The sequence below is a fragment of the Triticum urartu genome, chromosome 7A (genome assembly GCF_056163025.1).
Source record: "Triticum urartu cultivar PI428250 chromosome 7A, HENAU_Tu73, whole genome shotgun sequence".
Classification (NCBI taxonomy): domain Eukaryota; kingdom Viridiplantae; phylum Streptophyta; class Magnoliopsida; order Poales; family Poaceae; genus Triticum; species Triticum urartu.
In genome coordinates, this window is record NC_141879.1 from 190,955,918 (window position 1) to 190,972,990 (window position 17,073).

At 46.6% G+C, this 17,073-nt stretch overlaps 1 protein-coding gene across 1 annotated transcript; it reads right to left on the minus strand.

Moving 5' to 3' along the window:
- Nucleotides 1-4,811: 4,811 nt before the first annotated feature.
- On the minus strand, nucleotides 4,812-5,995 carry LOC125518628 (uncharacterized). The gene has a single exon (XM_087532373.1). The coding sequence runs from the start codon at nucleotides 5,940-5,942 to the stop codon at nucleotides 4,812-4,814; it is 1,131 nt and encodes a 376-aa protein (XP_087388499.1). The 5' UTR covers nucleotides 5,943-5,995.
- Between the last annotated feature and the right edge of the window lie 11,078 nt (nucleotides 5,996-17,073).

Here is a 17,073-nt window from a genome sequence, read left to right on the forward strand (position 1 = left end):
TGAAAGCTTGATAGCACCACAAGCTTGTTTATTTGATCTTCTAAACTCCGGAATCAACGGGTAAAGCCCTCGAACACATCTACCTCAATAGAGAACTTTCCTCGTGGCCTGATCCTTGATCAAAAAGAAGAAAGGATGGAATTCAATGAATACATGATTATCAATGGTGATGCGATGAACGGAGAGAAGATTTTTGTTGGCACTAGGAACATGCAAAAAATTTCTAAGATGAATCTTGCGAGAAGGGGTACGTATAACCGAATGACCTATGTGACTTATCCTCATACCTGCACCACTTGCCGTGTGAATTTGGTCTTTGCCATGATATTTCTCACGAAGAGTCACCTTCTCAAGTTCTCCCGTGAGGTGGTTGGTAGCGCCGCTGTCAAGATACCAATTAGTATCAACGCCATATGACCCATCAACGGTGGCAGCTACCTTGTCATCTTCATCAGAGGAGGCATCGTCTTCATCAAAGCGATACCAGCAGTCCTTGGCCGTGTGGCCAGGCTTGCCACAGATCTGGCAACGTACGACATCAGGGTGTGATCTGCCCGAGCCGCCACCGCTGCCACCCCCGCCGCGACGGCCCCTGTTGTTGGTGAAGTTGGGACGTCCGCCGCGAGAGGAGTTGCTGGAACCACCACCACCTTGCTTGCCCTTGTGTCGAGGAGGACCGCGAGAGCGCGAGGAGTACCCGCCGCGCCCACGAGTGGCGGCGTTGGCCGAAGACTTGAAGCCGCCGCCGGTGCTGTGAAACTGTGCCACACGCTGATCAAAGTTGCTCAGCATGGAGTACAACTCGTCGATGGAGACCGGCGTGACACGGGCGTCGAGGGCGGAGACGAGAAGCTGGTAGTCCATATCCAGCCCATGCAGCAGGTAGGAGATGAGCTCATCGTCCTGGATGGGCTTGCCGGCCGCGGCGAGTTCATCGGCAAGGCCACGCATATGAGCGTAATATGCAGCAACCGATTGGGTGCCCTTCTGTGCATTGATCAAGGCAGTGCGAATATTGTTTACACGGCTCAAAGATTGAGAAGAAAACAAGCCTGGAAGCGCCACCCAGAGGGCATGCGCGGTGGTGACCGTGGTCACCGCGATCAGCACTTCCTTGGAGAGGTTGTTGAGGAGGTAGCCGAGCACTTGTTGATCCTCCTTCACCCAGATGGGATGGAGAGGGTTGAGCTCAGACGACTCCTTGCCGTCCTTGTCCTTGGTGACGAGGAGGCGGGTGGGTTCCGACATCGTTCCATCGACGTAGCTGAAGAGCCCAGCTCCCCTCAGCTGCGGCGTAACCTGAGTTCCCCACAGGACGTAGTTCGTCCGGGAGAGCTTCTCCATGACCTGACCGAGATTGCTTGGGGCGGCGCTGGAGGAAGACATGGCTTGGGACTATGGAGCAGCTAGGGTTTGGAAGAGGAGGCTCTGTATACCATGTGCGAATAGGCGAAAGCGTCTTACCCATCGTGGGGGCGCTGTTGCGTGTTATAAAGGCCAGGGGCGCACCTCCCTGGATAGCGCATACAGCAGTTGAGATTACAAACTTGAGAAGAAAGAAAGAGGTAGAGATAAGGACTCTAGTTAAGATAAATGTCCTTCCTAACTACCTAACATATATGCGCAAGTAATGCAATCCTGCCACGCTACAACACGCTATGTAATTGTGTTTAACAAGGACGAGTACGCCATGATAATCCAAAGAACAAAAAGATAGATTTAAATTTATAGAGCAACTCTAGGAAGATATTGTCTTGAAGAATGGAAGGTAAGAAAACAATAAAGCAAGCGATGAACCTGCAAAAATATCCTCCAAGTTATGCCTGAAAATCCATTGAATATATCCTTGATTGCATGTTTGTCTCTGTCGAGGTAGTGACTCTACGGGAAGGTTCTCCAAAAAATAGAGTAAGGTTGTTTTTCCTTTTTGAGAGTTCGATAGCAAACCTGCAATGCATCAAAAGGGGATAGAATTGATAAGAAAAGAAATCCTGCTATTTTATAGTTGAAGAACATGTTTCCATCGACAATAATACAAAAACATTGAAATTTGATGGTGTAAGGAAACTGCAGTGATATACTGAGCCATAAACTACTTTGCAATGATATACTAAACTATAGACCTGAAGCTCTACTTCGATGCCAATAAATTTATAATTGGAAAAGTAGGAAAATTAAATCATATACTCTAAAACATATATATTGCAGAAACCGAAGCGTGAAGCACACTTCCTTGAAATTTGAACACAAGTGAACATTCATTTCTGTTGAGCCTACTATTTATCTACGCGGGAGCATGGATAAGAAAAGATAGAAATTTAGAAAATGTGTGCAAATTCACATATATTTTTTCTAAAATCCCAAGGTAGTGTGTTGGTCCACTGGTCTATCAGGATGGTGTATTCTCATATTCCAGGGAATATGAAGTTCATACAAAAAGAAAACATGGGACATACATGGGGACTGTCTTTAAGGCAAAGCAAGTAACTAATCAAGAAAGAAGCTTTGGACATTCCACTTTCCTGGAGTAAACATTGCAAAGTTCCCAGCTAGTACTTAGTATTTGACAATGGGACAAAAAATTAGCAGACTGCACAAGCACCAACTTACATGTATGAGGCCCTATTAAGTAAACATGATTGAAGGTTATTTACTTGCGCTCGACCAAGTTAGAGACAGTTTTAGTCCCAGTCACCTTAAAATAAATTTGTATGGAATTCTCTGTAGATATCTGAGAAGTGTTTATTTGCTGAAATAGGTTAAGCGGTTTAAAAGCTATGAACAGAATAACAAGCGACTCAGTAACTCAATTAAAGTTTCAGCTAAACTTAGAACTGGTTATTTAGGTTTTTGCTTGAGGAAAATATTAATTTATTCATGAAATAGAGATTTAACCTTTTTTGCATGTAAGCTGATATATCTTTTATGTACTGCAGGCAGTTTGTTTAAATCCACAAAACAGTCCCTTCAGTAGGTTAATGATGACAGTTTTTTTTGCGTGTATTTCAATGATGAAAATTAATGACTAATTATGGTGCAAAATATCAACGTCCCTTCACTCTTTTGAACTGCAAGGCGTAATTTGCCCATCCAAGTTCAAATTTGAAAATGTGGGTTATGTTAAAACACAATAAGGTTTTGTTTGTGTCCAAACGTACTTTTTTATGATTGTACTTCTGAATCCCTGTATGAAAACCTTGCTCCACTTGCTACTTTGTCAGGCCCGAGTGGGTTGAGGCGCTAGCAATCGATCAAATCAAGAGATCAAATGAGGAAATCAGGCCTGAATCTGGATGTATTACTATAAAAGAGGAACTATAGTGTATATAGTGTATGTGTTCATAGCCAGATAGGCAAACTTGGAGAATAAGCATGAATGAATAGCCAGCCACAACCTGGCTGTTAAGTAGGTGTGCTGTCCCCGGCAACGGAGTGAAAGGGAACAGTTACTACATGGTAACGTTACAGTAGGGATCGGACGACTCGCGCGTTTTGTCTGAATCTTCAACAGTTAACTGAAGAAAGCTACACTGCTTCAGCAGGCGTGACACACTTACACGTAGGCCTTTCAGATTATAAGTCGGCATTGCCATTGCGGTTATTGAAGATCTTCGCGTATAGATTTTGGATCAAAGTCAAGCATTTCGTATCGCCTTCACGTATACCAGTAAAAAATACAACTAAATCATGAGATTCATGCATAGTCAATGAAACTACAAAAGAAAGTCTGGAACTGTCAGAAAAGTTCAGACTTAAATGATCGACAAGTACAGAGTTTGCACTAAAAAGACAACTACTACGTTGGCAATGTAAACTATTATCATTTGTACTGTAAAAAAGGTTAGAGAGAAAAGTTAATGAAGATGAGTCACATAAAACCTAGTCAGATCACTCCCTCTACAGCATTGGCAATGCTCACTACATCTTTATAAACCTGGGTACTCCCTCCATTTTTGTATACAAGGCCACTATCTCAGATTACAGGTACTACTTGTTTGAGATAAAAATAACAAAAGGGATTTCAGAAAGGAGTTCCAAACATATAACATTGGAGGGTTAGGTTCAATTTAACCTCTTGTTCTTCCTGTACATGTGTGAATTAAGGAGTAAAAAGCACGGGAACAACAAAATTAAGGCACAAATTACACAGAACTATGGAGCTAAAGTACAACTAGCTAGATCAAGGCATTGTTAAAAAAGACAACATAGTTCAGTAAGTCATGAACATAAATACTACAGAATTTGGAGATCAATTAGATACTGTAAATTCAGTTAGCAACAAGACAGACATATTGCACTTAGATTTCAAGGAAAAATATGACTACACCACACTGTAAATCATGAACATTGACACTGTAATAACTGTTTACTCCACACTGTAAATAGACAGAACAAATTTTCTTTTTTGCCACAACTTGAATCTGCTCTGCAACTTATGAACTTCTAGGTGTTCTACAGATTATCAAGAGTGGTGAAACAGTTTTAATTTACAAACATAGTTACTCCTACTACTTATCTGTGGTTGCCCAGATCATAAGTGCATCATGCTTGCTTATCTGAGCCTAATACAAAAAGATAAGAGCAGTTTTAACATGGTCCATCACAGGAAACAGAGCAGAAGAAGTACTGGTGCAGGAGCGAGTGCAAGGTTCAGAAAATCCATCACAGGAGCAAGAAGAACAACAACAGTTTTAGTACAGCTTGCATGAACAAGTGGAGCAAATTGCTCAGAGGTACATCCGTGGCGATCGTACATGGACGAACTAATACATCAGCCAGTGAGTATCCTCGTATACACTTTGAAAGCAATTTCAACATCGGACATAGTAGACACTTGCAGGCGAGAAGAAGTTGCTGTGCCCTCCAGCGTGAAGATTGGCCGCGGCATTGCACCTCTTCTCCTTCTCCAGCGCCTCTTCGGCCTTCCACGCTGCTTCAAATGGATCATGGAAGATGATCGGCGGCGGTGGCTTGTAAGTCCCCACGTCTTGGGCAATGGATGACTTGTCGTTCGTCGACTCTTCTGCTTCTTCATCGAGGAAGGTCCTAAGGAACTCCAGCTCGTCAGCTTCGAGCGGGACGATTTCTTCTGCAGCATCAGCGAAAAGCCCCTCTGGTTCCAAGTAGAAATTCTGTTCGATGCTGTTAGTAGCTCCGACCGGGAGATTTTCCTCCGCTTGTGACCCGAGAAGCTCATCGATTGTGCAACAGAACCGGGCCATGTCGTCGTCAGCTTCACGTACGTATTCATCCGGCAAGAAAACCGGTGCTGCAGAGGTGAACGACGATGTGGCAGGTGCCGGGACCGGGACGGCACCGCGCATCCTCTTCTTGGGGCTCGCCGGATGAGGCTCGGCGGCGGCAGCGGTCGCTGGCCTCTTCTGCGCGTGCGTGCTCTGGGTCACGGCCTCCGGTTGCGGTTGTTGAAGCTTGTACGCCTCCGATTCCTGTCGGGCCGCGTCAGGGGCATGCTGAGCCAAGTGCATCTTGCAGAAGACCTTCACCCCGTCGCTGACGGTGGCCTCCGGCAGCAGGCACCGGTACTCCTCCATGACCCAGCCCGTGGACTTGCCCTTCTTCTTGAAGGACAGGTTCTTGACCTCGCCGACCTTGACTCCCGCGTGGCAAATCTCCGTGGTCTTCTGGATGGTCCACGTGCCGGTGCCGGCGCCGCGCACACTCTGGTACTTGCTCCCGTTCTTGCTCTTGCACGTGGTGAAGAAGAACCGGTCGCCGCTGCTCACGGCCTGCGGCACGGGCGCGTACCGGGCGGCCAGATCCTTGGGCTCGCAGCCGGAGATGTTGGCGCGGTGGATGAGCTTGTCGACGCCGTGCAGCGTCTCGCCGGAGAGGAGGCGTGGTAGGTAGTAGGTGACGGCGTCCACTTCCGTAGGGCTCAGCCGGTAGTGGTGGAAGACGTCGTCGACGTCGAGCCCCTCCATCCCGGTCGGCGGCTGCCCGATCTACTGCTAGGGTTCTAGCTAGGAAAGGGTGCTGTCGATCGAGGGCGGGCGGGAGAGGTTTGTCTGCGGGATCGGGAAGGTGTTGTGGGACGCGCAGGTGGTCTTTGCTGATATTTAAAGACGCTGGCGCGTCAGATTTCCTTATCTGAATCCGAAAATGTCCCCAGTTCAGTTTGCCGCTCCCGTTTGCTTTCATTTTCTGAAAATTTCCGTCAATCCGATCATGATACGGTCCTGAAGACGTGCCGTGCTGATTGTGATTCTTGATTCAGTTTGAGTAATACTAGCACATATGCCTGTGCCTTGTAACGAGAGACAAATTAGTGTGTACGTTGAAACATTCATCAACACGGCACGACAACATTCAAGCAATGCCATCCGGCAACGATGGGGGCGCAAGCCATGGTCTTAAACACATTATGAAAAATTGCTCAATTAGGGCGCTTGCTTTTCCCCATTAAAATCGGATTAGTAGTTTGAAAAAACAGTTTATTTCAGACTACTGGGCTTCGAAATGATTAAATATTGTGTGCCTTGCTTTCTTTTTCTTTTGCGCATCTTTTATTGGTATGACTAATTGCCCATAACATGCATCCGTCAGTCACCTCTCGAGGCTGCTCTACTTTTCCTCCAGATGCCTCGCTAATTTCTTTTCTTGTTCAGTAAACGCACCCTCTGTTGATGCCTCAGCAGCTTGTTAATTCTCGCAACTCATGCATATATAAGTTGATGTGATTTGTTATAAAAAAGTGACGTGGGACTATTAATCAGAAGAGCACAAATGTGGCATAGCTATTTTTTTTCTTCTAAATCACAAACATGATATAGCTCAATTTATGACACTAATAGGTTTTGGAGAGGACTCGCGAGCTCGAGACCATGATACGTCAACTTTTTTTCACTCCCTTGGAAGCCTAGCCATGTTGAGACTTTTGGCCCAGGTGACGTACTAAACGGGCTGAGCTTTTGGCCCAGGTAATATACGAAACGGGCTGAGGCTCGGGCTTCAAGCGACGTATGAAACAAATTTTAATGGACTGCATGGATTTTCCTACAAATAGTACCACCTTACTTATATATCTTAACTATAAAATCACTTAAGCGGAACGAAACCAAGAATATCACATTGCTTTAATAGTAGGCATAGAGTATAGATATCTTTATCTTTATACCTAATATAATAAAGCAAATTGGGTTTCTTTCGTCCGTCATGTCATTTTTCAGAAAAGTCCCTCTATTTCAGACAATTCAACCCGCAGTTCTGTTTTAAGTTAAAACGAATCGTTATTTTTGTATTTTACACAAAATTCAACCCGCCGTCTAGATTTAAGTCACACTCGAACCGTTATTTTACATTTTTCAAAAAACCCCTGATGTTTTAGGTAATTCATCCACGGATCATATTTAAGTCAAACAAATGCTTTTTAAAATCATCCATATCTTTTAAACCGTAACTCCGATTTGAACATGTTATATATAAAATTTGATTCAAAAAATATGTAGAATATGAATATGAGATTTTTTTTACCTGTTAAGTATTTTTAAATATTATTTTGGAATATATTTGAGTCAAACCAAATGATTTTTTAAATTATCTGTATCTTTTAAACCGTAACTTCGATTTTAACATATTATATATGAAATTTTATTAGAAAAATGTGTGGAATCTAAATATGATGTTAATTTTACCTGTTAAATATTTTTAAAATATTGTTACGGAAGCAAACTTATAATTTATAACGCAAGATTCATGTTTTTTCATACCGGCGGCGATCCGGATTGCAAATAAACACCCCACTATAGCCATATACGGAAAAGAAAATATCAATAACTACACATGCATACCTCTAAAAAATGTCGCAGGGGAAAAAAAACATATTTCTCATCGCGAGAGTGAGAGAAAGCAAGCGAGAGAGAGAGAGAGATAGAGAGGGGGAGAGGGAAGAGAGAGGGAGAGAGAGACGCCTTAGGATTAACCATATTCAACACATGTTTTTTGTTGTTTTTTGTGAACACCGAGGCCATCGCCTCGCCGGCGAGGGTGAGAAGGAGAATAAGCGGCAACACAAATATGATGCCTCGCAAAAATAAAGGAGATGGACCTAATGTGGTCTTGAGTGATGGTTGTTGAGTTAAGAGCGTGTGTTATGTTTTCTCTCCCATTGCAACGCACAGGCTCTTTTGCTAGTAGATATAGAAATCCAAGACGTGATATAGCTCAATTTATGGCACTAATAGGCTTTGGAGAGGACTCGCGAGCTCGAGACCATGATACGCCAACTTCTTTGCACTCCCTCGGAAGCCCAGCCATGTTGGGACTTTTGGCCCAGGTGACGTACAAAACGGGCTGAGGTTTTGGCCCAGGTAATATACAAAACGGGCTGAGGCTCTGGCTTCAAGCGAGCTAGACCATGGTACGCCAACTTTTTTTCACTCCCTCAGAAGCCCGACCATGTTGAGACTTTTGGCCCAGGTGACGTATGAAACGGGCTGAGGTTTTGGCCCAGCTAATATACAAAACGGGCTGAGGCTCGGGCTTCAAGAGACGCATGAAACAAATTTTAATGGACTGCGTGGATTTTCCTACAAATAGTACCACCTCGCTTATATATCTTAAATATCAAATCACCTAAGCGGGACGAAACCAAGAATATCACCTTGCTTTAATAGTAGGTATAGACTTCTGGGAGGGGATACCTGATGTCCCCCGCGACGAGCAGCGGCAGCACCATGACGGCCGACGCAAATTCTTGGAGGGGAAGAACTTCAACGAGGTCATTGTGGAGGCTTGTCGGCGGGTACTTGCGTGCCTCCGGACTGGCGTGGCGCGACATGTCCATCCTCCCACGCCCCGCCTTGTGCTGGGCCCGCGGTGGTCGCCCCTGCCTCCGGCAATGCCCGCGGTGGTCGCAGACCCGCGCCGAAGATGACACCCAAGCTGGAGGCGCTCAGAGAGGCTAGCAACCCCGGCAACATGCTCGATCTCTTCTAGGCGATCCGCGAGTCAGCTATGGCTCAGGGGTGGAACAAGGCCCTCCGCCTGTCCATGAAGGCGGTGGCGGCGAGGAAGACAACAACCTCGACTTCCTCGGCGCGGACGACAATGACGGCCCGGGCGACGACAATGGCAGCGGGCTCGACTTCGTCATGCTGGACGGCGCAAGCGATGACGAGTAGATTAGTTGTTTTATTTAAAAAGTTTAGTTCAAATTTTGTTCCAGTCTTTGTAAAAAATCCTAAAATATGAATTATGTTCAAATTATGTCCAAATTCACCCGTTTAAAATTTGTTGGAGAGGCACGACCCCATCCCCGCGTCCCTACTCGAGGCGACACGGGGGGAACTCCAGATCCCCGCCGGCGGTCGTCCTCCTTCCCTCCCCTCCCCCTCGCCGCTGCCGAGGGCCTCTGCTGGGCAAAGCCCGGGCAGGGCCGGTGGCAGCGGGGCCTCTCCTCAGCGCGGCTCCTCGCCACATGGTCATGGCGCGGTGCTCGATCGTCGGCGGTGCTTGGCGGCATGGTGCTGCGAGGGCGCGGCAGCGGCATGGCGCGGTGGCTGCGGGGGTGATGGAACTCCGTTCGGCGGTGTTGCCTACGGCTGCGACGGCCGAAGGTCTCGATTCCATCCCGATCCCCCTCTCTGGATCTGGATCTGGCCGGTCGGGACCTGGGCGTGGTGACGCCGGGCCTCCATGGCTGTTGTCACAGTGGTGGTGCTGGCGGTTACGTTGGGGGCTCAGTGTGGTGGTGGCTGACGACGGTGCACATCGGAAGAAGTGGAGCAGCGGTGGTCTTGGCAGGGACAGTAGCGGTGTGGTGAGGCGAGCTGGTTGCAGCGGTGCTTACTGGAGGTGGCAGCACGAACCACCTTCCAGGTTGGTGGCGGTGGTGCGATGGCTCAGCTAGGATGGAGTTCCTAGCGAGTAGCGAGCATCCGGGCCACCTCTGGGCTGTGTGGCGAGCGGCGGTGCTCATTCGGTGGTGCATGTGTGGGAGTTGCCCACGGCTTGGTGCTCGATCGTCGAAAGGCTGTCACTTTGGAGCGGATGATAGCTTTCAATGCCGGTTCTAGCCCTTGCTGGAGGAGTTGGGTGGCTATTGTTCCTCGGCCAGGTTGTAGATGTTTGGTGGGCGGCATTTTCCTTGCTGTGCGGACTGTCGGCGGTCCTTGGCTATGCTGCTACAATGGTGAGGCGTTGCGGTGGTGGTGGTGCGAAGCATCTTGGACGGTGCTGCCCAATTCCTTCGAGGTGTGGAGATGTGCGATAATCGGATGTAAATCTTGCACGGCTCTTGCCGGGCCCCCCGGCGATGGCACCAGTGGGTGTCGTCCCCCTCCTTGGAGGTGTCGTCGACGTGATTTCGACATTTCCCTCGCTCGTGTGGAGTTGGTTGTTGTCTCCGGGCGAAAGCCTTGATTCAGTCGGATCGGCACGATGGTGGCGTCTCGGCGTCACTCCTCTGTTGGGAGCATCATGTTTGGAGACACAGCTTCGTTCCTCGTTGCTCTTCTCCGGTGTTTGCCGTGGTCCTATTCTGATTCTCGATGGCACTATGCATGGCCGTCGCCGGTGCTTCCAAAACGGTGTCTTCCTCGGATCGGAGCAAATCCTGCCATTTACGTGCCACCTCATCTTCGACATTCAGGGTGGATGGTGCGTCGACAAGCAAAGTTTAGCGGGAGCAGGTGGTCTTCAGAGGTGCCGGTGTGGGTCGAGATGTAGTGTTGTTTTCAGTTAGGCAGGCGCTTGTGCTTTGTAGTGTTGTTGTTCGTTGGTGGTGTTTGTGCTACCCTCATTGTTCGCAGCGAGTGATAGTTTTCTTGTACTTACAATTCTGCCTTCTATAAAGCTATGATACGCCTAGGCGTACTCTTGAAAAAAATTGTTGGGAAAAAATGGCCGCCTGTACCGTCCAGTTTTTTTGTAATCTATATATGAATTTTTAAAAATAAAAATTCCCGGCAAGCCGACCGAAGGTTATAATTTGTTTTAAAAAAGCCCGCTCGAGCCGTCGGGCCTAAACCTATTAGACCCATCCCGAATCAAGCATAAACGGGCAACAAGGGATGGCCTTTCTGACCGGGCAACGGCGGAGACAGGCCAACAGGGGGTGACGACAGGACGTCACATTTTTTTAGAGGAGCTCAGCGTTTTGGGGCTCGCCCGGCTATTTGAGCCTGTCGACCGACCCCTCGCGCGGCGAGGTGGTACTAAAGTACTGGGCGTTTCTGAAGGAAATATGCCCTAGAGGCAATAATAAAGTTATTATTTATTTCCTTATTTCATTATAAATGTTTATTATTCATGCTAGAATTGTATTAACCGGAAACTTAGTACATGTGTGAATACATAGATCAGCAGAATGTCACTGGTATGCCTCTACTTAACTAGCTCGTTGAATCAATGATGATTATGTTTCCTAACCATAGACATGAGTTGTCATTTGATTAACGGGATCACATCATTATAGAATGATGTGATTTACTTGACCCATCTGTTAGCTTAGCACAATGACCGTTTAGTTTGTTGCTATTGCTTTCTCCATAACTTATACATGTTCCTATGACTATGAGATCATGCAACTCCCGAATACCGGAGGAACACTTTGTGTGCTACCAAATGTCACAACGTAACTAGGTGATGATAAAGGTGCTCTACGGGTGTCTCCGATGGTGTTTGTTGAGTTGGCATAGATCGAGATTAGGATTTGTCACTCCGATTGTCGGAGAGGTATCTCTGGGCCCTCTCGGTAATGCACATCACTATAAGCCTTGCAAGCATTGTGACTAATGAGTTAGTTGCAGAATAATTCATTACGGAACGAGTAAAGAGACTTGCCGGTAACGAGATTGAACTAGGTATTGAGATACCGACGACCAAATCTTGGGAAAGTAACATACCGATGACAAAGGGAATATCGTATGTTGTTATGCGGTTTGACCGATAAAGATCTTCATAGAATATGTAGGAACCAATATGAGCATCCAGGTTCCGCTATTGGTTATTGACCGGAAGTGAGTCTCGGTCATGTCTACATAGTTCTCGAACCCGTAGGGTCCGCACGCTTAACGTTCGGTGACGATCGGTATTATGAGTTTATGTGTTTTGATGAACCGAAGGTTGTTTTGAGTCCCAGATGTGATAACGGGCATGACGAGGATTCTCGAAATGGCCGAGACATAAAAATCGATATATTGGAAGCCTATGTTTGGACATCGGAATGGTTCTGAATGGTTCGGACATTTTTCCGGAGTACTGGGAGGTTACCAGAACCCCCCGGGAGAAGTTATGGGCCTTATGGGCCATAAGAAGGAAGCACACCAGCCCACAAGGGGCTGGTGCACCCCCTTGGGTAGGAGGCCGAATTGGAATAGGTTTTTTTGGGAGGGGGAGGGCGGCCCCCCTTTCCTTCTCTCCTACTCCTCCTTCCCTTCCTCTCCTACTCCAACTAGGGAAGGGGGGATCCTACTCCCGGTAGGAGTAGGACTCCCCTAGGGCACGCCATAGAGAGGGCCGGCCCCTCCCCTCCTCCACTCCTTTATATACAGGGAGGAGGGTACCCCATAGACACACAAGTTGATCATTGATCTCTTAGCCGTGTGCGGTGCCCCTCCACCATAATCCACCTCAGTCATATCGTAGTGGTGCTTAGGCGAAGCCCTGTTCCGGTAACATCATCATCATCGTCATCACGTCGTCGTGCTGACGAAGCTCTCCCTCGACACTCTGCCGGATCGTGAGTTCATGGGACGTCACCGAGCCAAACGTGTGCAGATCACGGAGGTGCCGTACCTTCGGTGCTAGGATCGGTCGATCGTGAAGGCGTATGACTACATCAACCGCGTTGTCATAGCACTTCTGCTTACGGTCTACGAGGGTACATGGACAACACTCTTCTCTCTCGTTGCTATGCATCATCATGATCTTGCGTGTGCGTAGGATTTTTTTTTGAAATTACTGCATTCCCCAACAGTGGCATCCGAGCCAGGTTTATGCATAGATGTTATATGCACGAGTAGAACACAAAGGAGTTGTGGGCGTGGGTATATACATATCGCTTGCCATTACTAGTTGATTCTTGATTCAGCGGTATTGTTGGATGAAGCGGCCTAGACCGACATTACGCGTACGCTTATGCGAGACTGGTTCTACCGCCTTGCTTCACACACAGGTGGCTAGTGGACGTCTGTTTCTCCAACTTTAGTTGAATCGGTTTCAATGAACAAGGTTCTTTCTGAAGATCAAAAGGCAATCACTATACTATGTTGTGGTTTTTGATGCGTAGGTAAGAATGGTTCTTGCTCAACCCGTAGCAGCCACGTAAAACTTACAACAACAAAGTAGAGGACGTCTAACTTGTTTTTGCAGGGCATGTTGTGATGTGATATGGTCAATACATGATGAGATATAAATTGTTGTATGAGATGATCATATTTTGTTGAAGTTATCGGCAACTGGCAGAAGCCTTATGGTTGTCTCTTTATTGCATAAGATGCAAGCGCCGAATAATTGATTTACTTTATCACTATGCGATAGCAATAGTTGGCGAGATGACCATGTGATGACACATTGATAGAGATCAAGATGATGGAGATCATGGTGTCATGCCGGTGACGATAGAGATCATGACGGTACTTTGGAGATGGAGATCAAAGGCGCAAGATGATCATGGCCATATCATGTCACATATTTTGATTGCGTGTGATGTTTATCCTTTATGCATCTTATTTTGCTTAGTTCGGCGGTAGCATTATAAGATGATCTCTCACTAAATTTCAAGGTATAAGTGTTCTCCTTGAGTATGCACCGTTGCGACAGTTCGTCGTGCCGAGACACCACGTGATGATCGGATGTGATAAGCTCTACGTTCACATACAACGGGTGCAAGCCAGTTTTGCACACGCGGAATACTCGGGTTAAACTTGACGAGACTAGCATATGCAGATATGGCCTCAGAACACTAGAGACCGAAAGGTCGAGCGTGAATCATATAGTAGATATGATCAACATAGTGATGTTCACCATTGAAAACTACTCCATCTCACGTGATGATCGGACATGGTTTAGTTGATTTGGATCACGTGATCATTTAGATGACTAGAGGGATGTCTATCTAAGTCGGAGTTCTTAAGTAATATGATTAATTGAACTTTAGTTTATCATGAACTTAGTCCTGATATTATTTGCATATCTATGTTGTAGATCAATAACTTGCGATGTAGCTCTGGTACGTCTCCAATGCATCTATACTTTTTGATTGTTCCTTGCTATTATATAATCTGTTTTGGATGTTTAATGGGCTTTAATATACATTTTTATATTATTTTTGGGACTAACCTACTAACCAAAGGCCCAGTGCAAATTGCTGTTTTTTGCCTATTTCAGTGTTACATAGAAAAGGAATATCAAACGGAATGAAGCCTTCGGGAGAGTTATTTTTGGAACAAACGTGATCCAGAAGACTTGGAGTGATATCAAGAAAGAAGCGAGGAGGCCACGAGGCAGGAGGGCGCGCCCAGGGGGGTAGGCGCGCCCCCCACCCTCGTGGGCCCCTCGCAGCTCCACCACGTACTTCTTCCTCCTATATATACCCATATACCCCGAAAACATCCAGGAGCACCACAAAACCCTATTTCCACCGCCGCAACCTTCTGTACCCGTGAGATCCCATCTTGGGGCCTTTTCCGATGCTCCGCCGCAGGGGGAATCGATCACGAAGGGCTTGTACATCAACACCATAGCCTCTCCGATGATGTGTGAGTAGTTTACCACACACCTTCGGGTCCATAGTTATTAGCTAGATGGCTTCTTCTCTCTCTTTGGATTTCAATACAAAGTTCTCCTCGATTATCTTGAAGATCTATTCGATGTAATTCTTTTTGTGGTGTGTGTGTAGAGATCCGATGAATTGTGGGTTTATGATCAAGATTATCTATGGACAATATTTGATTCTTCTCTGAAATCTCTTATGCATGATTTAATATCTTTGCAAGTCTCTTCGAATTATCAGTTTGGTTTGGCCTACTAGATCGATCTTTCTTGCAATGGGAGAAGTGCTTAGCTTTGGGTTCAATCTTGCAGTGTCCTTTCCCAGTGACAACAGGGGCAGCAAGGCACGTATTATATTGTTGCCATCGAGGATAAAAAGATGGGGTTTATATCATATTGCTTGAGTTTATCCCTCTACATCATGTCATCTTGCCTAATGCGTTACTCTGTTCTTATGAACTTAGTACTCTATATTCATGCTGGATAGCGGTCGATGTGTGGAGTAATAGTAGTAGATGCAGAATCGTTTCGGTCTACTTGTCGCGGACATGATGCCTATACACATGATCATGCCTAGATATTCTCATAACTATGCACTTCTCTATCAATTGCTCGATAGTAATTGAAGGAAATATGCCCTAGAGGCAATAATAAAGTTATTATTTATTTCCTTATATCATGATAAATGTTTATTATTCATGCTAGAATTTAACCGAAAACTTAGTACATGTGTGAATACATAGACAAACAAAGTGTCACCAGTTTGCCTCTACTTCACTAGCTCGTTGAATCAATGATGGTTATGTTTCCTAACCATAGACATGAGTTGTCATTTGATTAACGGGTGTCGGTGTCAAAACCGGCGGATCTCGGGTAGGGGGTCCCGAATGGTGCGTCTAGGATCGATGGTAACAGGAGACGGGGGACACGATGTTTACCCAGGTTCGGGCCCTCTCTATGGAGGTAAAACCCTACGTCCTGCTTGATTGATATTGATGAATATGAGTGTTACAAGAGTGGATATACCACGAGATCGTAATGGATAAACCCTAGAAGCCCAGCCTATGTGGGTATGGTAATGAGTATATACGATGTCCTTTCTGGACTATCCCCTTCGGTTTATATAGACACCAAGGGGATCTACGGTTTATATGGAGTCGGTTACATAAGAAGGAATCTTCGATCACCAAGCTTGTCTTCCATGCCAAGAAGAGTCCAATCCGGACACGGTGCAGTCTTCGGCCTTCATGTCTTCTCAGCCCATCAGTCTGGCCCATGGATAACAGGCCGGACGCCTGAGGACCCCTTAGTCCAGGACTCCCTCAGTAGCCCCTGAACCTGGCCTTCAATGACGAGGAGGCCGGCATGCAGATTTTCTTCAGAATTGCAAGGGGGGTTCCCCTTTCTCTGAACTCCAAGGTAGTCTTCGGATGCAATAATAGTATCCTAACCTGTTACGCACACATACACAACCACAGATAGAATATAATATTTGCACGAATCTAATCTGTTGACAGCTTTTTTGCAACACGACATTACGTCTGTCCGGTTATAATTTCGAACCATTTTTCTTCTACCGCTCCATGTTTTGAGATGCGGTTGCCATTGGCACGTCTTGTCAAAGCAGAGATCGTGTCCCCTTATCGCGGGATTCTCATCAATGCGGGCATGGGTAACTCAACCATGTCGTTTACACAGCCCTTGGGAATAGGCGAATTTTCAGGACGAGCGGGGAGGCGCTTGATATTCGCGACCTTTATAAGGGGATATGAACATTCTCACTTTACCCACATCCTTCTTCATCTTCAGTCCTTCCGTCCTCGAGCTCTAGCGCCCAAGCTTTTAGCTTTTCCTCTTTCGAGAAAGCACTCCAATCATGTCCGGATCCGGAGCTGGAGGCAAGTGGATGGCCTCCTCCATTGAGAAGAAGAACATCACGGAGCTCTGAGAGGCCGGCTATTTAGCCAAGGAGATTGCTCACCGACTCCCGGCAAAAGGGCAAACCGTCCCTACCCCCGAGCCCCATGATAGGGTTGTGTTTCTCACACACTTCGTTCGCGGGCTGGGATCCCTCTTCATCCATTCGTCCGTGGATTGATGTTTTACTATGGGTTGGACTTCCATGATCTGGCCCCCAATTTCATCCTTAACATCTCCGCATTCATAGTGGTGTGCGAAGCCTTTCTCCGCATCCCACCTCACTTTGGCCTATGGCTGAAGACTTTTAATGTAAAGGCAAAGGTGGTGCGCGGCTAGCAGGCTGAGTGCGGAGGTGCCATGGTGGGCAAGATGCCCAATACCACCTGGCTCGAAGGCTCCTTTGTAGAGACGATGAAGAGA

Bases quoted from the DNA above. Each gene is read 5' to 3' on its own strand.
- LOC125518628 (XM_087532373.1), bottom strand. From the start codon at position 5,942: ATGGAGGGGCTCGACGTCGACGACGTCTTCCACCACTACCGGCTGAGC.